This window comes from Mustela nigripes, chromosome 4 (assembly GCF_022355385.1).
Source record: "Mustela nigripes isolate SB6536 chromosome 4, MUSNIG.SB6536, whole genome shotgun sequence".
In the NCBI taxonomy this organism is placed as follows: Eukaryota; Metazoa; Chordata; class Mammalia; order Carnivora; family Mustelidae; genus Mustela; species Mustela nigripes.
This window is the reverse complement of record NC_081560.1, coordinates 44,024,941-44,051,419: the sequence shown is the minus strand read 5'-3', so window position 1 is coordinate 44,051,419 and position 26,479 is coordinate 44,024,941. Positions and strand designations below refer to the sequence as shown.

General features: G+C 39.6%; 2 protein-coding genes across 4 annotated transcripts in view; one reads left to right on the top strand and one right to left on the bottom strand.

Moving 5' to 3' along the window:
• Positions 1-201: 201 nt before the first annotated feature.
• Positions 202-3,199, bottom strand: LSM5 (LSM5 homolog, U6 small nuclear RNA and mRNA degradation associated). Its single transcript, XM_059395667.1, has 5 exons — positions 3,091-3,199; positions 1,886-1,981; positions 1,600-1,627; positions 872-944; positions 202-457 (listed from the first exon to the last, which is right to left on the bottom strand). The coding sequence occupies exons 1-5, from the start codon at positions 3,134-3,136 to the stop codon at positions 425-427; spliced, it is 276 nt and encodes a 91-aa protein (XP_059251650.1). The 5' UTR covers positions 3,137-3,199; the 3' UTR covers positions 202-424.
• Positions 3,200-9,564: 6,365 nt separating this feature from the next.
• AVL9 (AVL9 cell migration associated) overlaps positions 9,565-26,479 on the top strand; it is a 65,706-nt gene continuing 48,791 nt past the window's right edge. For all 3 annotated transcript variants that reach the window (XR_009403773.1, XM_059396606.1, XM_059396605.1), the window contains exon 1: positions 9,565-9,907. Coding sequence is in view for 2 of the 3 variants with exons in the window: in XM_059396606.1 (XP_059252589.1) it covers positions 9,815-9,907 (93 nt within the window). In the remaining variant the exon portion in view is untranslated. The remainder of the gene's footprint in view (positions 9,908-26,479) is intronic.

Here is a 26,479-nt window from a genome sequence, read left to right as displayed (position 1 = left end):
AGGGGAATGGGAAGGACAGGGTGTCTGGGTGATGGGCATTGGGGAGGATATGTGCTATGGTGAGTGCTGTGAATTGTTTAAGACTGATAATTCACAGACCTGCACTCCTGAAACAAATAATATATTGTATGTTAAAATAAAAAAATAATAACTACAATCTTTGTTACACTGGTTATTGCAGTACAAAAAATAAAATGACAGTTAACCAAAAACACTTTTATTTTAGTCTTCAAAGAACAAACTGTTCTTCTTTTTCCAAGATAATAATGATTAACTTACAAAAATGGGCATTTACAATGCATCTTCAAAACTTTTCCCTTTAACGGGAAACTTAGCTTTACAGAATCCAAACATTAAAAGGTTAAAAAAAAATTTCTATCTTGTTGTCATTATAACACAAAACAGTTAAGTCAAGGAAATCCATTCATACTTCAGGACCTTCTCCACCAGGAACCAGCTGCATAGAAGGAAAAAGAGCTTATTAGTAACACCACCAGCCACACCATCTAAAAACCCCTCCTCATCCATCAAAGCCACTGTGCCTCTCTGCTCCTCCTTCACGTTCCCATTTTCTCTAGGTCATTGCTTCTGTTTACAATTCCCAACATCATCAATTAATACTTAGAATCTAAACAATAATTCTTGGCAAACTAAAAGATTTAAAAGCCCAAGCAAACTAATCTCCAAGCCTACTGTCATTTTCGGCTCAGCTTTAGAGCCTTGATCACAAGAGCATCTTCTTCCCAACTTAAACGCCACTGGGCCATGAACACTTATTTAGTAGAGGCAAGTAATCTGTAATACCTGCCTTACAAAAAATGGGCTAACGTCTAAAACAACAATAACAACGAAAACAGCTTCACTGTCTTACCATTGTTATATTATTTCCATTTAGCAAAATTTGATCTAATTTAGTGATCCTTCTTCCTTCTGGTGTGATTTCACTAAAAGAAATAAAATAGAATCAAGATAGACAATGAAAGTCAAAGTCAACATTCTAATCCCTAAAAAGTTATTCTTGAATATAAATAAATGTGAGGTCAAGCAATTCTATCTGTGGTTTTAGGGGACAAAGGTCATCCACTGGATGACCAAAAGCAACATAGTGAACTGACTGGCCTAAGATCCATACCCATTAGGGCCGATCTTCACAAAAGAAGCTGAAACTCGCCAAGGAGATCAAACATGAAATGGAATGTTTACTATTAAACCAATCTGTAATCAACCCAATTTTGAAAGCCGACACTGGTTGTGATCTTTATAACTAATATAATGGAGCCATCATTTATATTTTATGTTATAGTTAAATGCTCTCACTATTAGTACCTTGATTTGCCTGAGCCCAAACATTCTTGGCTGTTTTTAGTTTCTTTTGTGTTAAAGCTCTGTTTCCATTAACTTCCTAACAATTCATTAATAATTACATGGTAATAACTGCAGGATCCAATTTTACCAGAGTTAGTAGATAAAATTTCTATCTCTAAGGTATTTCCAACAGGCAATGTTTTCTCATAAATCATTTTAAATTCACTAATACTAAAATTGACTTAAAGAGAGATACCCCCCCTCGCCATTTCTTTAATTTTTAATACTACTCACAATTCAGTGACATCCTCCAGTACCATATCTGAAATTTGCTGTCAAGGTTAAATTTACTCTGGCTTCTACCTTTATTCAATTACAATATTTAATACAATGGCTCAAATACAAAATACTTGTAATTGGCAGGAACTTTATCTTCTTTTAGTACACACACCTCTTAGAACACTATCATGCTGAGAATAAATTTTTATTATAATAATCAGCAAGTACGAACTGTCGATATTCTTACTTCTGTTCTTAAATACTCAAGGAAATCCCACACCACCACTTTTCAAAAGGATACTGACAAAGTCATCAAATCCCAAAAGTGTGCCAACAATTTCTTTATCACTCTTCATCACAATGTGAATTCTTGATCCTATACATTTGTCCACAAGCTCTATATATTTTTTTTAAAAAAAGGAAAAGGGGGGGAGGAAAAAGATTATTTTATCTATTCACTATTTCAACAAATACTTGAGTGCTACTGGCACTTGTTACTTGCATACAGTGAAAGATAAACCAGGAATTCATTCAAAAACTTTAGATCTTATAGCACATATCCCTGTTGCATAATTAATGAAAATTTTCTTTATACCACTTACCTCTCCTTTATTGAAGTTTACCACGGTTTATGATTTTATGTTATTTTAGGTTATCTAATTAACATAGGAATCCCCACCATCAGAGTCTAGTCCTATGAGAGCAGAGACTATGATTGTTTTCCTCAATGGTCAATGCCTGGCATATACCAAGCATTCAAAATGAGTTTGTGGAATGAAGGAATGAAAACTTCTAAGTCACAGCCACCTCTAATAAATCAATCAACTCTTCATCGATAAAACTTTGCGAGGCACAGCCGTCTTCACCAGAGATTTCTTCCTGTCACTATTTCTGTGCTCTGACAGCAGTTTGAACATCTCTTTAGCTGGCTTAGCATTACTTGGCATGACGTTTACTTGTCCGGTGCTCTAGCTCCTCCAATGGTTTGTGTGCTATGTGAAGACAATGGGTGTGATTTAAATTTGTCGAATAGTGCCCAGCCATTGTGTCTAGAGCATAGAGGCTCATTAAAAGCTGAGTAACAAAACCAGGTTCCAGATATCTCTTTTAGGCTCATCCCAGGCGCCAGTGCTTCTCTCAATAACCAGCCATACAACAGGGTCTTATCTGGGGTGTTTAAATGTCAGGTGGAGGAGTGCGTGCGCTACCCATGACGGTACAGGCAAGCCCACAACAGAGAAGGCTGACGACGCATTACTAAGTGTGGACCTTTCCGGTGACGTTTGGTTGGGGAGTCACAAGCACCCGCCTCAAGGATCCCTACCACGCTGAAAACGCTTGGGCGGCACGGGACCACAGAGACTTGGGAGCCCAGGGACGAGCAGCGGAGGGTAAAGCACTTCCTCGACACATTTCCCCCAACACTCGGCTAAGGGCTACTTCAGCCTCAGCCCCTTAGCCCCCAAAACTTAACTTGAACACCCCGGTCCCCAACCCCACGATTACCTAGAGGCAGCAGCTGCGACGGGTTAGTGGTAGCGTTAGCCGCCATGGCTACGCCGGAAGTGGCCTGCCCGCACCGACGTTTGCACGGCGAGTTTGAAAGAGCGCGCTTCCGCTCCACGCCCCCGCCCCACCTTTCCCGCAGCCTGGGCAGACTCGACCAATCTGAGACCGAACGTGCGATCCAACCAGTCCGCGGAGTCGCGCCCAGCCGCTTCTTTCCCGGGAAGAGTTTCTGTCCACTGAACAATGTGTAGTCTCGGCAGTTACCCGCTTTCCCCAGGCTCCGACAGACGTTAAAGATATCCTGCCTTGTGAATAAAGTCTTCCTGTAACCCAGGTTTTGCAAACCACAGCGACCTTTGAGTCGTCTTATTGCCCCCTATGAAGATGCATTTCACCTCAAGCCAGGATCTTTCTGCAGACCAAACAGATTCATTTTTTCCGCGACCAATTCATTGTGTTGCAGTTTTTGTAAAAACCATTTTTGAAAGAATCTACTCCTGGGGAGCCTGGGTGGCTCAGTAGCTTAAGCCTTCGATTCTTGATATCAGCTTAGGTCTTGATATCAGGTTGTGGGTTCAAGTCCCTGGTTGGGCTCCACGCTCTACTTAAAGGAGAGACAAAGAATCTATGGCTTCTTCTAAAAGTCCAGTGAATTAAAAACCCACAACCAGCATTTTTTTTAACTCTTCTAAGGTAGAAATTTAAAATACATTTTCTTTTTATTTCTACTACCTTATTTATCATTCTTACCTTGTCATATCTAGGAGTCTAATTTATTAGACTACGTATTCACTTTCAACACTCACTGTCTTGCCTACAAGCAACCAGCAGATGTCACTCTCTGTTAATGTCTTCGCACTTAGGAACCCATGCTTTTGCACTTGTTTTAAAGATTTTCTTTTTCTTTCTTTCCTTTTTTTTTTTTGACAGAGACACAGTGAGAGAGGGAACACAAGCAGGTGGAGTGGGAGAAGGAAAAGCAGGCGTCCCGCTAGGCGGGGAGCCGGATTTGGGGCATCCAAGGACTCTGGGATCGTGACTTGAGCCACACAAGTGCCCTTGCACTTCTGTTTTAAAAAGAATAGAAAGCAAATTCTTTGCATTAAGTATGTTTTATATTTGTATCCCAGGAACATAAAGCTGAGGAGTCTAAACAGGAGACCAGAAAGAGCATCATTCGTTTATACAACAGATAATTGTAATGCCTCCATCATTCTTTGATTGAACAAATGTGCATTTAGTTGCACACTATTTGGCATTTTTGCTGAGTATAAAACAGTGTACAAAACAACTACAACGTCTTCTGCCCTTGTAGGAGCTTAAGGATGAATGGGGGGAGAAAGATTACTACCAAACATTATGTACAAGGTATATGAAATTTAGCATATAAAGCAAAAAGACCTCTTAGTTTCAGGGACCCCAGAGAACTAGAGATTTATGGTATGATTTAAGGAAATGTCAGTAAGAAGATTCAAAAGTCCTACCAGATGGCTCCTTCAGTTCTAAACTTCCTAGGGTTCAGACTTCTAAACACCAAACCAATTCTCTTTTTTGAGGTGTTTTTGTTTGTTTGTTTGTTTGTTTGTTTGCATTTCATACTTACTGAGCACCTACTGTGTGCCTGAAAACTTACAGACACGCTTAATTAAAATTTTTATGACTATTGTGAGAGAGAGGTGTTCAAATGGAATTCCTCATGCTCAGAGAGGTTAGATAACTTGCCCACATAGGCAGTTTGGGAAATTTCACAAAGGAATTGATATATGTCTAGTCTTGGAGGGTTATAAGAACTGGATAGGCAGAAAGGGGCCGAGCTGCCTTTCAAGCAGAGGGAACACCATGTGCAGTTGGCATGTGCCCATCACCAAACCTATTTTGCTGCATTTTTATTTTAATTTTACATACTTCTTCTAACTTTGGCATAAAACTCTTCCCTCCCCAAATGTTTTCCTTTAACTCCAGTCCAGTCTTACTTTACTGCATTTCAGATAGTCAAGCCCCAAGTTCTGGTAAAATCCTGCTCATCCTTCAAGACCTCTTCAAATGTTACCACGTCTGTGAAGTTTCTCTGACCTGCAGACTTGGTAAGCTCTCTCATTGTTTCACAACAATATTAACAGTTCTTAAAATTTTCTCAATGTATTCTCCTATAATTATCCTTATAGGGGGTTACCTCCCTCCCCATAGACCGTGATTTCCTCAATGTCAAGAACTTTGGTAAGCAGTAGAGTACAGCAATTACATTCATTTGTTCTGAAGTTAAGTGACTTTGGTTCAAATCCTATCCCTACTTCAATTCCTTCTAGTTATTTGACCTTCCGCAAGTTATTTAACCTTTCTAAGTGTCCATTTATGCACTGGGAAAAAATGAGGATAATAGTATCTACTTTAGGATTGTTATGAAGATTAAATGAAATAATCCATGAAAAATGGCTAGCAGACTGACACACCATGCCTATCTGTTAAATGTAAGCTATTATTGCTTATCTTTATTTCCTAATACTTATTAACATGATGGTTGGCTTAGAGTAGGTGCTACAAAAGCTAACATTGCTAACTGGTTTCACATTTATCTTGTTTCATAACCAGACATAGATGAGGTAACAATTTTTTTTTAAAGATTTTATTTGTGTGAGGAAAGAGAGAGCACACAAGCAGGGCAAGCAGGGGAACAGCAGGCAGAGGGAGAAACAGGCTCCCCACTGAGCAAGGACCCTGGGATCATGACCTGAATCAAAGGCGGATGCTTAATCAACTGAGCAACGCATCCCTTTAATTTCTTTTGATGCACTGTGCCTACCACAGTTCCAGGTGTATTGTAGGGTCTAATGTTCTTTAAATCGATTCTCACTCTTTATTCATCCTCATCAATATTCTCCTTAATCTTCATAAGACTCTAAAGACTAAGTAATGCCACATTTGTTTGTAAAGCCCTTTTCTTTTCCTGGTTTTCTTTTCTATTTCTATTCTTGTTTTATTTTCACCACACCATAATGAGAGTAGGGACCAAATTCAAAGCACTCTCGCTACTTAATAGAATTTAAAATTCAGGAAAAATATAATTTCAGAAAGTCAATACTTTGTTTTCCATTAGCAATTTTCAATACTATTGATAAAGAAGTAAGTCTCTCTAAACTCTGAAAAAGGAGATGTAGTTCATTTACATAGTAGAGTTAATGGGGATTGCACAGACTGGTTTTATTTTATCACGTTCTCTCCTGAGGCAAGATACAAAAAGAAACAACAGTCCAATTCCAGATGGAGAATTTTTAATGAACTTGAAAACATGTCATTGCTCTGTCTCTCCAGGGTTTTTCTCCCCTTAGCTTTTACTTACAGAGCTGACATAAAATAGAATCTATAATTCATCATAAAATATAGGAAACTTGAAGAGGCTCTTCAATTTATTATGTGTTCAGAGAAGCACTTCTAATTTTTTCCCTGGTGGTAAATGTCATCATAAAAATACATGCAAAAGCTTCCTTTCAATTTAGTGTTCAGAAAATATTCTGTTATCTCAAATTATTTACAATCTTGGTAATCTTCCAACATGTAAAATAAGGAGAAATTTCTATTTTTTTTCCTCAACAGCTATTTGTCCTTAAAGACAATATCTTGTTCATGAATTTATTCTATATTAATACAGTTCATTTAAAAAAACAATGTAAGGGGCACCTGGGTGGCTCAGTCAACTAAGAGTCTTTTTTCAGCTCAGGCCATGATCCCATGGATCAAGCCCCATGTCAAGCTCCCTGCTCAGTGGGGAATCGGCTTCTCCCTCTCCCCACCTCTTGCTTGTGCTCTCTCTTGCTATCTCTTTCTCAAATAAATAAATAAAATGTTGTTTTTTTTGTTTTTTTTTAAAGATTTTATTTATTTATTTGACAGAGATCACAAGTAGGCAGAGAGGGAGGCAGAGAGAGAGGACGAAGCAGGCTCCCCGCCGAGCAGAGAGCCCGACGCGGGGCTCGATCCCAGAACCCTGAGATCATGACCCGAGCTGAAGGCAGAGGCTTAACCCACTGAGCCACCCAGGCGCCCCAAATAAAATGTTTTTAAAACAAAAACAATGTAAAGATTGTCATTCTAGACTGTTAAGTGACCAGCCTATATATTTAGAGATGGAAAATTTTCTGGAAATTCCCTTGTTTACTTTCTCTCCCAGTTTTCCTGATAACATACTTTTCAAGCATTTGAGCAACATAATAGTTATGAATAAGGTTTAAACTTAGATGGAAGGTCTAGGATGCAAGGCATTACAGATTTTTATAGAGCTATAACAGAGGGGCACCTGGGTGTCTCAGTGGGTTAAAGCCTCAGCCTTCATCTCAGGTCATGATCTCAGGGTCCTGGGATCAAGCCTGCATCAGGCTCTCTGCTCAGTGGGGAGCCTGCTTCCCTTCCTCTCTCTCTGTCTGCTTGTGATCTCTTTCTGTCAAATGAATAAATAAAATCTTTAAAAAAAAAAAAAAAGAAAAGCTGTAACTGAGTTTCCTGCACAATGAATTAAGTAATTCAATGTAGATATAAAGTTCTTTTATAATTTTTTTAAAGATTTTATTTATTTATCAGAGAGAGAGAAGGAGAAAGAGAGCACAGGCAGACAGAATGGCAGGCAGAGGCAGAGGGAGAAGCAGGCTCCCTGCCGAGCAAGGAGCCCAATGTGGGACTCGATCCCAGGACGGTGGGATCATGACCTGAGAGGAAGGCAACTGCCCAACCAACTGAGCCACCCAGGCGTCCCGAAATAAAGTTCTTTTAAAGAGATTTTTACTTGACAGTGAAAGAGAGAGCACAAGTAGGGGGAACAGCAGAGGGAGAGGGAGAAGCAAGTTCCCTGCTGAGCAGGGAGTGGGTGCTGGGCTAGATCCCAGGATTTGGGGATCAAGACCTGAGCAGAAGGCAGATACTTAACTGACTGAGCCACCCCAAAGCCCTACCCTTAAATCTTTTTTTAAAAAGACTGTTCTATTAGACTTTAATTTGGGGTATGACAGTTGTGGAAAATATTGAAGCAGGTGGAAAAGAACTGTAAGATATTCTGCATGCAGTGGTGGTGCCTGGGTGGCTCAGTGGGTTAAAGCCTCTGCTTTCGGCTCAGGTCATGGTCTCAGGGTCCTGGGATGGAGCCCCCCATCCAGCTCTTCTCAGCGGGGAGCCTGCTTCCTCCTCTCTCTCTGCCAGCCTCTCTGCCTAGTTGTGATCTCTGTCTATCAAATAAATAAATAAAATCTTAAAAAAAAAAGATATTCTGCATGCAGGGAATACTATAATTTCACACGCAGTTCTGAACCAACACCAAGAATTCTCTAATATAGTAAGGAAATGGTAGAAACACCTTGAAAGATTTCTACAGTATTTTTATTAGCATTAACACACTCCTGCTGAATCATAGAAGCTAAATTCATTTATAGGAAGCCTACTGGTTTTCTCAGCTATACTTCAATTAGAATGCAAGTCCTTAAATTACAAGGCCAGGAGTGTAAAATAACACCTGCTAAGGTTGTCTAAACTAAGAGGCAACTGGTAATGGTAAACTTCACAGCCAATTATTACAGTAATCTCGAATTCTATTTGAAGCAAGCACCTATCCTTTAGTCTTTAAAAATAAAATTGTAGGGGCACCTGGGTGGCTCAGTGGGTTAAAGCCTCTGCCTTCGGCTTAGGTCATGGTCCCGGGGTTCTGGGATCGAGCCCCACGTTGGGCTCTCTGCTTAGCAGGGAGCCGGCTTCCTCCTCTCTCTCTCTTCCTGCCTCTCTGCCTATTTGTGATCTGTCTGTCAAATAAATAAATAAATATTTTTTTAAAAAATGTAGTACAATCAGTTAGGACATTAGATATACTGGTGACAACAGACCACGTATATTTTTTACTGACCAGAGTACTAAAGCCAGAAAAAAGATAAAATGAAAATAATATATATATATATATTTAAACTTCGGAATCAGAACAGTCATTTATAGGTCTCCTTGTAAACTTCCTTTATTGTCGAGGATATTTTACTGCAGGCCTTGAGACTCTTCCAGTCTCCTATATATAATACTTAAATAAGAAAAAAAAAAAAATCCAGAACGAAGCAAAAGAAAAAAACCTGGAGAAGCAAGTAATTTAAAGGTTGAATACGCAGTTACAGAGCCCCATCAATATGACTCCGTTACCGAAGCCGGAGAGGCGAAGGAAATGAATGAAGAAATTGGATAAGAGAGTGAACAAGAATTAAAGACGTTAAAATAGGAGGAAAGCTAAAGAAAGTGGACGGAAGGGGCGGAGATTTTAAGGAGGAAAAAGAGAGGGCAAAGGGTTGAGAAAAGCGTGTTAAGGTCGCACCGAAAAGGGAGGAGACAGAGATGCCCTGTGGCCCCGCAGGCCCCGCCCCCGCCCTTGCGCTCCCCTCTCGGGCCCCGCCCCACACCCAGGCCCCGCCCCGTCAGGTTCCCTCCGGGGCCTGCCCCGCCCCTCGTCGCCGGCGGCGGCCGCCGTATCAGGTGACAGCCCGGAAGCAGCGGAAGCGGATGAGGGTAGCGCGGCAGCGGCCCTGGGGGGCGGCACGGAGCTGCGGGAGCCTCGGCCTCCTCCGGGCCGCCTGCGCGGCCCTCATGCGGCGCCCTCGCTGACACCTGAAACCCGCTGCTCGCCGTCCTCCTGGGGACCGCGGGGTTCGCCGGGCCCGCCGCCCTTGGCGGTTGAAGTCGGCGGCTTGCGGGCCCGCGGCGGCCGCCCATGGAGAAGGCCGGGCGGGGAGGCGATGGCGCCCCCCGGGGGCCCGTACTGCACATCGTGGTGGTCGGCTTTCATCACAAGAAGGGCTGCCAGGTGAGGAGGGGGGTTCGAATCCGCCCCCGGCCGTTCGTGCGGTCGCGCGCAGCTGGTGCTCGCTCCCCTCAGCTCGGTTTGGTGCTGCCTTAAGCGCCCTCGGTCCTTCGGAACTTCACACCTGCTCCTCGCAGTCGGCGCACCTGAGGCGCATTCCCCACACTCCCTTCTTTCTCCTGCCCCCGACATTGTTTTGAGCAGCGGAGGAGTTCTGTGTTGGTATTGTTGGGTTGGTAGGTGTTCAGGCTCCTTGGTGGAGTGGGAGGATGAATCGAAGGTCAGCCCCACTCAGTTCCTCATTCATCTGAGCCTCCATTGACTTTCCGGGTGTCCACCTATAATGGGAGCCTTTACAAGAATTCAGCACTTGGGCTTCGTTTTCAAGGTAATGAGCTCAGTGGGCTTCCACACAAATGTTTAGGGTTGGTTGAAGCACAGGCGGCGTCGTGGGAAAATCCACTTCCTTTGTTTATCTGTGGAAGCCCTTTGTTTATCTGTTTGGGTGGTGTATTGACTCCTCCCCCCCTTCCCACTGGGCCTTGGTTTTGCTATTTGATCTCGTCCAAATCTTGCCTTTTGGTGAGAAATTGACCTTTCCAGTTCAGTTGCGATAAGAGATGGTATATTTACCGGGCAGAGGAGTGTGCAAATACAAAGTCATTTTTATCACGCTTCTTCACTGAAATAGTGAACGGGAACAATGGGACGTTTGCAGTATATACATTGGAGGTAGGAGAACAAAACAGAAACGGAATTATTTCATGAGCCCAAACGCTGGAAGGCAATGATGTCATAATGTGCTAGCGAACAGGAAGTTGAAATGTGTTAAAAATACTGACTGCCACTACTAGGTAATATAGCATTTCATTTCTTGCGTTTCACAGAAAACAAAACATTTTAGAAGACTTTTGCTGGCAAAATTTAAATTCGTTAGAGGATGGTAACTGGAAAGTGGAGTGAATAGATGTTTGTGATTGTATGTATTCTAACCGTTGCTTAACTTTGTAGTATGGTATTTTGTTCCTTGTCTCTCGGGGGAAAATGGCATAGAAAGACACCGAGGAGAAAGTGGCATTATTTAGTGCGGTGTTAAAAAAAATTCCAAGTAGCAGCAGTAGAGTATATGTTTTTAAAACATGGCCTTATATTTAGAAGAGAGTGGGTATTAGATTGTATCTTAGCATGCAAACACCGTGTTCATTAGATTTTTAATACTTTTAAAATTTTTAATTTGATTAATGTAGTGTTATATTAGTTTTAGGTGTCCAATACAGTGATTTCCACAATTCTCTACATTACTCAGTGCTCACCAACATCGGTGTGTTCTTAATCCCCTTCACCTGTTTCACCCATCCCCCCCACCCACGTTCCCTCTGATAGCCACCAGTTTGTTTTCTGTAGGTAAGAGCCTGGGCTTTTGTTTTTTGTTTTTTCTTCTTTGGGGTTTGATTATTTTTTTCCTTGTTTATTTCTTTTTGTTTCTTAAAGATTTTTCATACTTTAAAACTTCACATCTTTGATCTTAATTATCATTTTATAACCCACTTTGGATATGGGTGAAGTAACTGAAACTTGGAGGAAGTAAATTGATCTTGCTGATGTCACACTGCAGAACAGTCCTGGAGTCAGATGTAGAATTGCTTCTGCCATCAGTGTGTTCATTCTGCTGAGCTGTATGGCATTTAGGAGTCTTTTAGGATAAAGAAGTAGGGGCCCACTTCCAAACCAAACTGGGACTTTTAAAAAAAAGAAGAAAGGGGCACTTGGGTGGCTGAGTTGGTTAAGCGACTGCCTTCAGCTCAGGTTATGATCCTGGAGTCCCAGGATCCAGCCCCAGTCCCAGAATCAAGTCCCAAATTGGGTTCACTGAAGGTCCCTGCTCAGCAGGGAGCTGGCTTCTTCCTCTGACCCTCCTGCCCCATGCTCTCTCTCTCTTTCTCATATAAATAAAATCTAAAAAACAGGAAGGAAATAGGAGTTCCGAGGAGCCCAAGGAAATTTGGGTTAAGGAGAGACTCAGCCATAACACTGAAACCCAGATGTCCCTAGTCTTTGTAATCAGTTTTATCTCTTCTAATAGCACTTTTAGGTTGTAAGCGCTTAGTAGAAAGGAAAAAGGAAAAATATATGCTTGTATTTTTTGTAATGTACATGATACTTCACAAAGACCAGGGCAATGATTTTTTAATAAATATACTTGTTGAGTAGAGTAGTGTCTGTTCATCTGGGTTGCTGATAGAGTGGAAGAAAATATAAAGGAGTCTGCCACAGTGTACTGAAAGATGAGAAATCTAGCATAGGTTCTTCTCTTTTAAAGTTTTACATTTTAGGGCGCCTGGGTGGCTCAGTGGGTTAAGCCGCTGCCTTCGGCTCAGGTCGTGATCTCAGGATCCTGGGATCGAGTCCCATATTGGGCTCTCTGCTCAGCAGGGAGCCTGCTTCCTCCTCTCTCTCTCTCTGCCTGCCTCTCTGCCTACTTGTGATCTCTCTCTGTCAAATAAATAAATAAAATCTTTAAAAAAAATAAATAAAGTTTTAAATTTTAACCCCAGTATAATTAATACACAGTGTTATATTAGTTTCGGATTTACAATATAGTGAAATCCCCGTCACCTATTTTATCCACCTACCCACCCACTCACCTCCACTTTGGTAACCATCAGTTTGTTCTCTACAATAGAGTCTCTTTCTTGTTTTGTCTTTTTTTCCCCTTTGTTTTGTTTCTTAAATTCCACATATGAGGGACGCCTGGGTGGCTTAGTGGGTTAAAGCCTCTCCTTTCGGCTCAGGTCATGGTCTCAGGGTCCTGGGATCGAGCCCCGCATCGTGCTCACTGCTCAGCGGGGAGCCTGCTTCCTCCTCTCTCTCTTTCTGCCTGCCTCTCTGCCTACTTGTGATCTCTGTCAAATAAATAAGTAAAATCTTTAAAAAAAAATTCCACAATGAGTGAAATCTTATAGTATTTGTTTTTCTCAGTCTGATTTCACTTATTATCATTATATACTTAGCTCCATCCATTTTTGCAAATGGCACAATTTCATTCTTTTTTATTGCTAAATAGTATTCCATTATGTATGTACCACATACATATGTACCACATTATGTTTGTATATACGTATGTATGTATGTACCACATTTTCTTCCCGTTCATCTATCAATATTGCTTCCATAATTTGGTTGTTGTAATGCTGCAATTAACATAGGTGTACAAATACTTTTCAAATTAGTGTTTTTGTGTTCTTTGGGTAAATACCCAGTAATGTGATTACTAAATCATATGGTAGTTCCATTTTTAATTTTTTGAGGAAGCGCTATACTGTTTTCAGTGACCGTGCCAGTTTGCATTCCCAATAGGTTATTTTCTTACTGCTGATTGAAAGAATGCAGCTCTTAAGAATTACACTTACATCTCTTATAGCAGAAAATGAAAACCTAAGAACTTTATTTTGCAAATCAAATAAGAATTTGCTATATGTAGTCAAAGTCAAAATGCACTGTGAGTAAAAAGGTGATTTTTAGATTTATATTGAGTATTCTCTAGCTTTTACAAGAGTCGCACATTTTAGTAGAACTTTGTCTATTTCTCAGGAAAATTTTGGCTTACTAGTAATCTTCTGTTAATTTTCTTTTATTCCTCTAATGAAGATTTGTTGGATAGGTGACAAGATGATTTCTGGACTCTAAAGAGAGTTAAGGTTGGGTGAGTGTATAATCTAAAAAACCTTCATTGGAAACCCTCTGTGGTATAGCCAGGTTGGGTGTAGGGAATGGTAACACAGTCCACTCAGACAACAGAACTGACAGGTCAGTTCAGTCAAAAACAATGAAACTTTTGCCAGAGACCTAATTTGTCCAATAGATGTATAATAGTATTGGAAAAGATAGGAATCTAGTTCAGCTATATTTTTTTCATTTTTTGATTGCCCTTCCTTTTGTCTTATTTTTTTTTTTAATTTTTTATTTTTTATAAACATATATTTTTATCCCCAGGGGTACAGGTCTGTGAATCACCAGGTTTACACACTTCACAGCACTCACCAAATCAAATACCCTCCCCAAAGTCCATAATCCGACCCCCTTCTCCCAAACCCCCTCCCCCCGGCAACCCTCAGTTTGTTTTGTGAGATTAAGAGTCACTTATGGAGGGCGCCTGGGTGGCTCAGTGCGTTAAGCCGCTGCCTTCGGCTCAGGTCATGATCTCAGGGTCCTGGGATCGAGTCCCGCATCAGGCTCTCTGCTCAGCAGGGAGCCTGCTTCCCTCTCTCTCTCTCTCTGCCTGCCTCTCCATCTACTTGTGATTTCTCTCTGTCAAATAAATAAATAAAATCTTTAAAAAAAAAAAAAAAAAGAGTCACTTATGGTTTGTCTCCCTCCCAATCCCATCTTGTTTCATTTATTCTTCTTCTACCCACTTAAGCCTCCATGTTGCATCACCACTTCCTCATATCAGGGAGATCATATGATAGTTGTCTTTCTCTGCTTGACTTATTTCGCTAAGCATGATACGCTCTAGTTCCATCCATGTTGTTGCAAATGGCAAGATTTCATTTCTTTTGATGGCTGCATAGTATTCCATTGTGTATATATACCACATCTTCTTGATCCATTCATCTGTTGATGGACATCTAGGTTCTTTCCATAGTTTGGCTATTGTGGACATTGCTGCTATAAACATTCGGGTGCATGTGCCCCTTTGGATCACTACATTTGTATCTTTAGGGTAAATACCCAATAGTGCAATTGCTGGGTCATAGGGCAGTTCTATTTTCAACATTTTGAGGAACCTCCATGCTGTTTTCCAGAGTGGCTGCACCAGCTTGCATTCCCACCAACAGTGTAGGAGGGTTCCCCTTTCTCCGCATCCTCGCCAGCATCTGTCATTTCCTGACTTGTTGATTTTAGCCATTCTGACTGGTGTGAGGTGATATCTCATTGTGGTTTTGATTTGTATTTCCCTGATGCCAAGTGATATGGAGCACTTTTTCATGTGTCTGTTCGCCATCTGGATGTCTTCTTTGCAGAAATGTCTGTTCATGTCTTCTGCCCATTTCTTGATTGGATTATTTGTTCTTTGGGTGTTGAGTTTGCTAAGTTCTTTATAGATTCTGGACACTAGTCCTTTATCTGATATGTCGTTTGCAAATATCTTCTCCCATTCTGTCAGTTGTCTTTTGATTTTGTTAACTGTTTCCTTTGCTGTGCAAAAGCTTTTGATCTTGATGAAATCCCAGTAGTTCATTTTTTTCCCTTGCTTCCATTGCCTTTTGCGTTGTTCCTAGGAAGATGTTGCTGCGGCAGAGGTTGAAGAGGTTGCTGCCCGTGTTCTCCTCAAGGATTTTGATGGATTCCTTTCGTACATTGAGGTCCTTCATCCATTTTGAGTCTATTTTTGTGTGTGGTGTAAGGAAATGGTCCAATTTCATTTTTCTGCATGTGGCTGTCCAATTTTCCCAGCACCATTTATTGAAAAGGCTGTCTTTTTTCCATTGGACATTCTTTCCTGCTTTGTCGAAGATTAGTTGACCATAGATTTGAGGGTCTATTTCTGGGCTCTCTATTCTGTTCCATTGATCTATGTGTCTGTTTTTGTGCCAGTACCATGCTGTCTTGATGATGACAGCTTTGTAATAGAGCTTGAAGTCCGGAATTGTGATGCCACCAACGTTGGCTTTCTTTTTCAATATCCCTTTGGCTATTCGAGGTCTTTTCTGGTTCCATATAAATTTTAGAATTATTTGTTCCATTTCTTTGAAAAAGATGGATGGTACTTTGATAGGAATTGCATTAAATGTGTAGATTGCTTTAGGTAGCATAGACATTTTCACAATATTTATTCTTCCAATCCAGGAGCATGGAACATTTTTCCATTTCTTTGTGTCTTCCTCAATTTCTTTCATGAGTACTTTATAGTTTTCTGAGTATAGATTCTGTGCCTCTTTGGTTAGGTTTATTCCTAGGTATCTTATGGTTTTGGATGCAATTGTAAATGGGATTGACTCCTTAATATCTCTTTCTTCTGTCTTGCTGTTGGTGTAGAGAAATGCAACTGATTTCTGTGCATTGATTTTATATCCTGACACTTTACTGAATTCCTGTATAAGTTCTAGCAGTTTTGGAGTGGAGTCTTTTGGGTTTTCCACATATAGTATCATATCATCTGCGAAGAGTGATAATTTGACTTCTTCTTTGCCGATTTGGATGCCTTTAATTTCCTTTTGTTGTCTGATTGCTGAGGCTAGGACCTCTAGTACTATGTTGAATAGCAGTGGTGATAATGGACATCCCTGCCGTGTTCCTGACCTTAGCGGAAAAGCTTTCAGTTTTTCTCCATTGAGAATGATATTTGCGGTGGGTTTTTCATAGATGGCTTTGATGATATTGAGGTATGTGCCCTCTATCCCTACACTTTGAAGAGTTTTGATCAGGAAGGGATGTTGTACTTTGTCAAATGCTTTTTCAGCATCTATTGAGAGTATCATATGGTTCTTGTTCTTAATTTTATTGATGTGTTGTATCACATTGACTGATTTGCGGATGTTGAACCAACCTTGCAGCCCTGGAATAAATCCCACTTGGTCGTGGTGAATAATCTTTTTAATGTACTGTTGAATCCTATTGGCTAGTATTTTGTTGAGTATTTTCGCATCTGTGTTCATCAAGGATATCGGTCTATAGCTCTCTTTTTTGGTGGGATCCTTGTCTGGTTTTGGGATCAAGGTGATGCTGGCCTCATAAAATGAGTTTGGAAGTTTTCCTTCCATTTCTATTTTTTGGAACAGTTTCAGGAGAATAGGAATTAGTTCTTCTTTAAATGTTTGGTAGAATTCCCCCGGGAAGCCGTCTGGCCCTGGGATTTTGTTTGTTTGGAGATTTTTAATGACTGTTTCAATCTCCTTACTGGTTATGGGTCTGTTCAGGCTTTCTATTTCTTCCTGGCTCAGTTGTGGTAGTTTATATGTTTCTAGGAATGCATCCATTTCTTCCAGATTGTCAAATTTATTGCCGTAGAGTTGCTCATAGTATGTTCTTATAATAGTTTGTATTTCTTTGGTGTTAGTTGTGATCTCTCCTCTTTCATTCATGATTTTATTTATTTGGGTCCTTTCTCTTTTCTTTTTGATAAGTCGGGCCAGGGGTTTATCAATTTTATTAATTCTTTCAAAGAACCAGCTCCTAGTTTCGTTGATTTGTTCTATTGTTTTTTTGGTTTCTATTTCATTGATTTCTGCTCTGATCTTTATGATTTCTCTTCTCCTGCTGGGCTTAGGGTTTCTTTCTTGTTCTTTCTCCAGCTCCTTTAGGTGTAGGGTTAGGTTGTGTACCTGAGACCTTTCTTGTTTCTTGAGAAAGGCTTGTACCGCTATATATTTTCCTCTCAGGACTGCCTTTGTTGTGTCCCACAGATTTTGAACCGTTGTATTTTCATTATCATTTGTTTCCATGATTTTTTTCAATTCTTCTTTAATTTCCCGGTTGACCCATTCATTCTTTAGAAGGATACTGTTTAGTCTCCATGTATTTGGGTTCTTTCCAAACTTCCTTTTGTGGTTGAGTTCTAGCTTTAGAGCATTGTGGTCTGAAAATATGCAGGGAATGATCCCAATCTTTTGATACCGGTTGAGTCCTGATTTAGGACCGAGGATGTGTTTTGTCTTATTTTTATAAAATATTGAGAACATTATTGATTTTTCCAGATAGAAAAGTATTATTTAAAAAAGTATACTAAAATTTCCAAGTATATGTTATATTTGTTCTTGAGGATTTTCCTCACTTCTGCACATCAGTGTCTTTTTTTTTATTTTTTAAGGTTTTTTGTTTTTGTTTGGAATCTCTACACTCAACATGGGACTTGAACTCTGAACCCTGAGATCAAGAGTCAAATGCTGGGGCGCCTGCGTGGCTCAGTGGGTTAATAAGCCTCTGCCTTCGGCTCAGGTCATCATCATAGGGTCCTGGGATGGGTCCCTGCTCGACAGGGAGCCTGCTTCCCCCTCTCTCTCTCCCTGTCTCTCTGCCTACTTGTGATGTCTCTCTCTCTGTCAAATAAATAAAATCTAAAAAACAAACAAACAAAAAAAGTCAAATGCTCTTCTGACTGAGCCAGCCAGGCACCCCTCAGTGTCATTTTAGATGTCCTACAACTCTGCTTTCTTAATCCTTCAAAATCCAATTGTTTTGGAAAATGAGGGCATTACATGCATTCTTAGAATGTTCTAGAGACTGCTGTTTCTTTAATCAACATATCAAGTTTTTCAGAGGCTCTATTAACGTAAGATTTCTCCCAGGATGGGTTAATCAACCACTTTATTCTCCAGTTTAAGATTTTACTACAGGTGTAAAGGATTTAAAGTGCATGGCTCATTGAATTGTGATTCTGACTTCAGATTATTTTAGGCTGTGTAAGTGTGCTTTGTGAAACTACTCTTCCAAGTATTCAGAATGCTGTTTGTCTTGTTGATCACTTCTTTCATGGTGATTATTGCATGGAGATTATTCATGGTGAAAATTCCCATACTCAGTTGTGGATAGTAATTTTTACATTGAAGTGCACTGAAGTAAAACTTTGTTTAAAAATAATGCCTTTCAGCAGTCTGCTGGGTTAATAAGCATGATAACTTAACATGGGAGGATGTACTAAATCTTTGTAGAAGCTTCTGTTATAAAGGTGCTCAGTAGTGATATGATAAGGAAGTCGGGTACTTTCACAAGGTTAAAGGGCATCTTCTAATACAGTTGTGTTGAAGATCCCCAAACTAGACATAGAAGATGATCATTCATCTTGTTTCCTGCATTTTTCTGCCTTTCAGGTCTTCAGATTTTTTTTTTTTTTTTTTTTTTAAGATTTCATTTGTTTATTTGACAGAACGAGGGAGAGAGAGAGCACAAGCTGGGGGAGCAGCAGGAAGAGGGAGAACCAGGCTCTCTGTTGAGTGGATAGCCCGATATGGACTTGAACCCAGGACCCTGGGATCATGACCTGAGCCTCAGGCAGGTGCTTAACCAACTGAGCCACCCAGGCTCCCCTCTTCAGATGTATCTGAATGAAAAATTCTTTAAGTTAAAATGAACATCTAAGTTTATCACTTGATCATTTTTTCACCTAGATTTGTGGGAGTGATTTCTTCTGTAGGTTAACAGGTTAGTTTCTAGTGATGATTATTCTGGTTTATTGATATACTTAGCATTTAGATCATTTTAAGTGAAAGTACTAACCTGACATTTAAAATAGTTTTGAACGATTTATCCATTCCAACTCTTTTGCTGAACTTTTTTTTTACTTTTTTATTTTATTTTTTTAAAGATTTTATTTATTCATTTGACACAGAGAGATCACAAGTAGACAGAGAGGCAGAGAGAGAGAGAGAGGAGGAAGCAGGCTCCCCGTGGAGCAGAGAGCCCAATGCGGGACTTGATCCCAGGATCCCGAGATCATGACCTGAGCCGAAGGCAGCGGCCCAACCCACTGAGCCACCCAGGCGCCCTTTTTTTTTTATTTTTAATTTCTCATTTGGCAAAGGACTCTTCTTACCCCCTCCTTTTTTTTTTTTTTAAAGGACTTGTCTTCCTTAAAAGCTCACCTGCAATACCTGGGGGGGGGGCGGATAATAAGAGAACAAAAACTTGTGGTGTAATTTATGGACACCTTATCTGTAGTAGTTTGTTACAGATTATGTGTTCCAGACTTTTGTTCTTATTTGTGGTGGTAAATATGAAAAATGTATTTGTCAGATTAGCATGACTTTTGGCAAAATAATCAAATAAATATCAAACTTTTAGGTTCTTTCAAAAATAAATTAGAACCTTTTTTTTTTTTTTAAGAGAGGGAAGGCCTGAGGGAGAAGGAGAAAGAGAATCTCAAGCATACTCCATGCCAAGCACAGAGTCTGACCCAGGGCTTGATCGCACAACCCTGAAATCATGTTCTGAGCCGAAATCAAGGGTTGAATACTTAATGGACTGAGCCAGCCAGGCACCCTGGATTGGAACTTTTTAAAATACCGACATGAATAGGGAATCATTATTTTTCAAAGTGGTACCATAAAAAGTTGGAATTATTACTTGATTTTTTTTTACCACTGTTCTGATAGAGTTCATACTTTTGTATACATACATAGCTAGCTTTTTTTTTTTTTATAGATTTTTATTTATTTATTTGACAGAGATCACAAGTAGGCAGAGGCAGGCAGAGAGAGAGAGAGAGGAAGAAGCAGGCTTCCTGCTGAGCAGAAAGCCTGATGGCTGATGGCTCCATCCCACGACCCTGAGGTCATGACCTGAGCTGAAAGCAGAGGCTTTAACCCACTGAGCCACCCAGGCACCCCATGGCTAGCTGTTTTAAATTATTGAATAACCTGGTTTACCTGGTTATACTTCTTTAAAAAATAGAATTATGAAAGAACTAGAACTCATGTTTATACTAGTTCCAAGGTGAATAAAGCAACTAAAGAAGGGAAGAGAAAAGGACACTTTCCTCTTGGTCTGGGTGGGCTGACCATGGGAAAATCTCCATGAGTAACAGAATGTTACATTGCAGATTCAGGGCTGGATTGAGGAAACTGGGGGAGGGGGGTTGGTTTATGTTAGGGTGATAGTGCCAAGCCATTGAGGTTTTGGTGACAAATGGATGCCCAACAAGCATGCAGTTTTTGCACCTGCTGTTGATGGAATCCTGTGGTGACCATGCTGAAGCACTGGAGTATTGTTTGTGATTCTTGTTGGAATAGAAGCCCTTTGGAACAGAAAGAACAGACTTTTGGGGAGTTAGAAGTTAGAGAAGGAATAATTAATCTAAAGATCTTTTTAGTTACTCAGAGAAACTGTCCTGAAACCAGATTTCATTTTCTAGCCTCTACTGCCATTTTCATTTCTTGGACTTGATTATTTTGGTAGAGGTTTTTGTCTGATTTTAGTCATGCTTTTACATACCAAAATTATGAAAATCTATGATTTTGCAGGGCTGGAACTTCAGCAGTGGAATAGTTTCTTTTAGGCCTTGACATCATAGCTAACCAGGATGGGTGTCAACCTGTGTTATGGAAGTTTAGAAATAAGTGGAAGATTCTTCTGTTTTCTTATAATTTCTCCCAGGTAGCTAGAAAGTGCCTGATAGGGCCCAAATTTCTTTGGCTTAAGGCTTTGATTCCCTAGTAAAATGCTTATGTTTTGTGAATAACCTTCCTTATGGTATAATGTGATTCACATCCTTTGAGGAGCATGGATTTTTGCTAGATGAAGGAAGTCTACAGAAGGGCTCTGGTCTACTGGGGATGGGCACTACAAGAGGAAGATGAAGACATAGAGAAAGAGGAGTCTTCATAATTTTGAGAAAGACGGGCCCTATTATGTTCTTTGGTTAAGATACCATCAGGTTAAAAGCGTGATTTGTTCTTGGGATATTTTTAGAGGATATTAAATTTTTTATTCAAATTGATATTTTGGGCAATTTTTAAAGCACTCCAGTTGTTTAAAAAAAACATTTCTTATGATTAGAAATAATATGTACTCACCAATAAAGAAGTGAGAAAACAGGAAAAAAGAAAACTAACACTTAAAGTGCTGTATTCTAAAGAAATCTGCTCTTAAGACCTTGGTGCTGTCCCTCCTTTTTTTTTCCCAAATATATAACCTTTTCTAAAAATATTATGCTGTAATCAAGTTCTATGACCTGCCTTGTTATGTAACTGTGCCATTAGTATCTTTCATATTAGTAAATATTGAATTATAGCATTTTAAAGTAGCTAAATGTATTTTGTGGAAATTTTAAATTTTTCTCCTTTTTAGAAACACAGGTGGTACTCCACGTTTTTTGCTATTTTGAATAATGCTACAGAGAACATCCTTGTGGTGGAATCATTGCTCCTTTTTGCCTGAATATGGAGATTTCATTTTAAACCATCTTTTTTTCATGGAGATCTTGGTAAAACAGATTTTGAAGCAGAACATGCTGAACACAATTTTAAGTTATAAGTTAGTCTGGATGATTCTGCCTTCATAACAAATGTTTCTTATACTGTGGCATTCCCAGTTTATTTTAACATGTTTAGCATATGCCTTCTGACTCCTGCTGGGCTTTTGATAGAGAGCTGTGATGACTGAGAAGTTAGCAGGCACTCTTGGTGTTGACCCAAACATGGAGTTGCAGTTTTCAGCTTAACCCCCCTGCTTTCTTACTTGTTGCTTTTTTTCTTCCATAGACTGGGAAACCACACCTTCTAAATATATTAGAACTGTGTTTGAAATAAAAAGACTTAATCATAGGTTTTAAAGAAGACCTAAAGCCTTCTTCTTGTTTTATGATAGTTGGTTAGTTGCTTTTCTTGCTTAGTTCTGGTTCTTGACAGTGGTCTAGGTAATTGTCAGAAGTCTGACTTCTGAATAAACTATGTTTGGGTTAGATTTCAGATATAGTTTTCTGCATTTACAGTTTCTTCATCCAATTGATGCTCATTGTCCCAGTGCATATTAAGTATTTATATATGAGGAAATGACTGCGGGGTTGTTAATGAAATCTGTTCCTGCCTCCATGCTTTCACTGGTGATAATTTGTTAGACTCTGATGGGGTTAGTGCACTACCACAAGTGGAAATCTTTTTTACCATGTGAAAGTTCAGTGTAAAAATGTTAGGGGCGCCTGGGCGGCTCAGGGTGTTAAGCCTCTGCCTTCGGCTCAGGTCATGATCTCAGGGTCCTGGGATTGAGCCCTGAAGTGGGCTCCCACAGGGAGCCTGCTTCCCCTTCTCTCTCTCTGCCTGCCTCTCTGCCTACTTGTGATCTCTGTCTACCAAATAAATAAATAGAAAATCTTTTAAAAAATAGGGGCGCCTGGGTGCTCAGTGGGTTAAAGCCTCTGCCTTCTGCTCAGGTCGTGATCTCAGGGTCCTGGGATTGAGCCCCACATCGGGCTCTCTGCTCAGCAGGGAGCCTGCTTCCTCCTCTCTCTCTGCCTGCCTCTCTGCCTTGTCATCTCTCTCTCTGTGTCAAATGAATAAAATCTTAAAAAAAAAAAAAGTTAAAAAATAAAATTACATATGAAAGATTGTTAAGGTGGAGTTCATTAAAATAAATTTATTTAAATCTTTTGTTAGGAAGTTTCTAATTATTTTTTTTCCTGCAAGAAAATAGTTTTTGAAACTGTGATATCATCTTTGTATATATTTTCAATAACCTACAGATAAACGGTGCTCTATTTTTTTCCTTTCATCCAATAAAGTGGTATCAGGGCACATGGGTGGCTCAGTTGGTTAAGCAGCTAACAGGGTTTCTGCTCAGGTCATGAACCAAAGTCCTGAGATTGAGCCCCCCACCATGGGCTCCACGCTCAGCCCCGAGTCTGCTTATGACTGTTTCCCTCTCCCTCTGCTCTCCCACACCTCGATATAAATAAAGAGATCTTTAAAAAAAAAAAAAAGAAGAAGAAGACCAGTTTGTCATTCTACCATGCTTTATACAAATCCTTGTCCTATCTCTTCCATTGTAGAGGAGCTTTGTATATAATATTTCTAATATTCCTTTGTACTTTCAGCTCTGGTAGATTCTCTTTTAACACTCTGTTTGAATAATAGAAAAGTGTATCTGGTAATTAAGATTCCCGAGTTTTAGCTTGGCCCTAATGGTTATTAGATGTGTAACCTAGGGCAAGTTGCCTGATGTTTATGGACTTCAGTTTCTTTGTCTATAAAATGAGCCTTCTAAATAGGTGATTGCTAAGATTCCCCTTCACTTACATTACTATAAAATGAAATAAAACATTTGCTAAATACCCATTATAAGAGCCTACATTCAGAAACATATGCTTCAATTGAATAGGCAGAACTCGTGTTTCTTGATAGCCATCTGAGCACAGGAACTTTCTGAGATAATAATTCTATGTCTTGATGGAGTAGTTGCCCGTAGCTGTATAAATCATCAAAATCAATGAAGTCTGTACACTTAAGATCTTAGCCTTTTATACTTTTTAGTAAAAACTTAAATCTAAATACTTAAACATTATTTTTTAGGGCTGGCTCAGTCTACAGAGCATGCAGCTCTTGATCTTGGGGTTGTGAGTTCAAGCCCCATGCTGGCGTAGAGATTACTTAAAAATAAATCTATAGGGGCGCCTGGGTGGCTCAGTGGGTTAAAGCCTCTGCCTTCGGCTCAGGTCATGATCCCAGGGTCCTGGAATCGAGCCCAGGACCAGGCTCAGCAGGGAGCCTGCTTCCTCCCCCCTCTCTCTGCCTGCCTGCCTCTCTGCCTACTTGTGATCTCTGTCAAATAAATAAATAAAATCTTAAAAACGAAAGAAAGAAAGCCCATCTTATATTAAAATAAATAAATAAATAAATCTCTAAAAATAAAAAGGTTTTTTTTAACTTGTAAAAAACCACAAAATTCTGCATCTTTTTTTTTTTTCTTAAGATTTTATTTATTTGACAGAGATCACAAGGAGGCAGTGAGGCAGGCAGAGAGAAGCAAAGAAAGCAAGCTCCCTGCCGAGCAGAGAGCCTGATGCGGGGCTCAGTCCCAGGTCTCTAGGATCATGACCTGAGCTGAAGGCAGACACTTTAAACCCACTGAGCCACCCAGGTGCCCCATTCTGCATCCTTCAATACTTTTGAAAGGGCTATTACACAGGTGCCTGGATGGCTGAGTGGGTTAAACGTCTGCCTTCGGCTCAGGTTATGATCTCAGGGTTCTGGGATCAAGTCCCTCATCAGGCTCCCTGATCAGCAGGGTGTCTCTTTCTTCCTCCTCATGCTTGTGCTCCTTTTTCTCTCAAATGAATAAAAGCTTTAAAAAAGCTATTTCAAAAACTATTATTCATATGATTTTCTTCATTTAAACTCCTACTTGTGCAGAGCTAGGACTTAGCAAAAATTCTCCATTTGCAGTCTTTGAATTTTGAGCATTAAAAGCGTATAATTGAGAAAAAGAATAGCTCAAAGAAACGATGGCTCATTTTTTTATGTCTGCTCTTTATGTATTAAGTTAAATAAGCATGGTATCTTCAGAAATATAAAAACTATAGCTTAATACAAAAACCCAGACATCTCTTGGATGCTAGTATAACTGGAAGCATAAATTTCCATTAACTGCAGTGATTTTCTCCACTCTTTATAATCAAGTTGTAGCAACAATTCTAAATTCCATAAAGTGTGCCCTAGATATAATTCCTACCTTCGTGAATGACTTCAAAAAAAACTAGTAAGAATTTATAGCAATATAAGGTTTAGTGACCATGCAATTTATCGTTGCTCTTCTATAAAAATATTGTTAGCAATAGTATTAGCTGCCACTTATGGAATGTTTGCTATATACTGAGTACTATTAGATATTTGTTCATTATCCCATTTATTCCTCTCAATGCACCAAGGTTTCATTAGCCTTCTTTTATAGATAAGTAAATTGAGGTTTAGCAGTATTTGATTTTCTTAAGGTATAATTTATCAACAGTAAAGTACACACAACTTCTGGGTGCAGTTTGATTGATTTTTACGTACACACATGTGTGTAATCACCCTCCACATCAAGAGACAATTCCAGCACTTCAGAAATATGCAGGCACCTCCTCCTGGTCATGACTTGCCTGAAGGTTACCACTCTTCTGACCTATGTCACCATAGATTTGTGTCTCTTGTGTCTGATTTGCTTCATTCAGTGTTATGTCTAAGATTGATCCATGTTGATTTTGTCAGTAATTTCTGTATAATATTTTATTTGTATGGCATCCTTGACCCTTTCTCCTATTAAAGCACGTGTGAGTTGTTGTTCCCAGTTTGGGGATATTACAAATAAAATATTTTACTTCAAAATTTAAGTGCTTTGGGACGCCTGGGTGGCTCAGTTGGTTAAGCAGCTGCCTTCGGCTCAGGTCATGATCCCAGCGTCCTGGGATCGAGTCCCACATCGGGCTCCTTGCTGAGCAGAGAGCCTGCTTCTCCCTCTGCCTCCGCCTGCCATTCTGTCTGCCTGTGCTTGCTCTCTACCCCTCTCTCTCTTTAATAAATAAATAAAATCTTAAAAAAAAATTTTAAGTGCTTTTTGTTTTTTGTTTTTCTTATCAGGTTTAAGTTTATGAAAGTTGGGTTTTTTTCCATATAGTTATACACATTTGTGCTATATGACCAAAGTGTTTATTTTATTTGGAACTTAGAATAATATAGGAGTTCTAGATTTCTGTAATGTGAAAGGATCCTAGAGAGTAAAATATGTTTCAGGTCCTTCTAAACTATTTTTTACTTTTGAGTAAGACCTCATAATTAGTAAATACATTTGAAGCTATCTTTACCAAGTTTTACATAAAGTAGCACTACAAAAGTAATCTGGTATTACTGGAAATAAATGACACTTTATTTTTCTGAAACACAAATTCATTGTTTCCATATCTGATGACATTTCTGATTTGTGAGTTGTAGATCTGCAAATAATGATATTTCAAAGAATGTCAAATCCTTATAATAAGGCTATATATTCTCAGATATATTTGAGGTGAATGGAGATGAATATTTACTAGTAGAGTTTCTCAATTTCACTCTTCATATATAGTTAAAGATTTTTCCTTTCTGGAAGAAATAATTTTAAAAAGAGCATGGC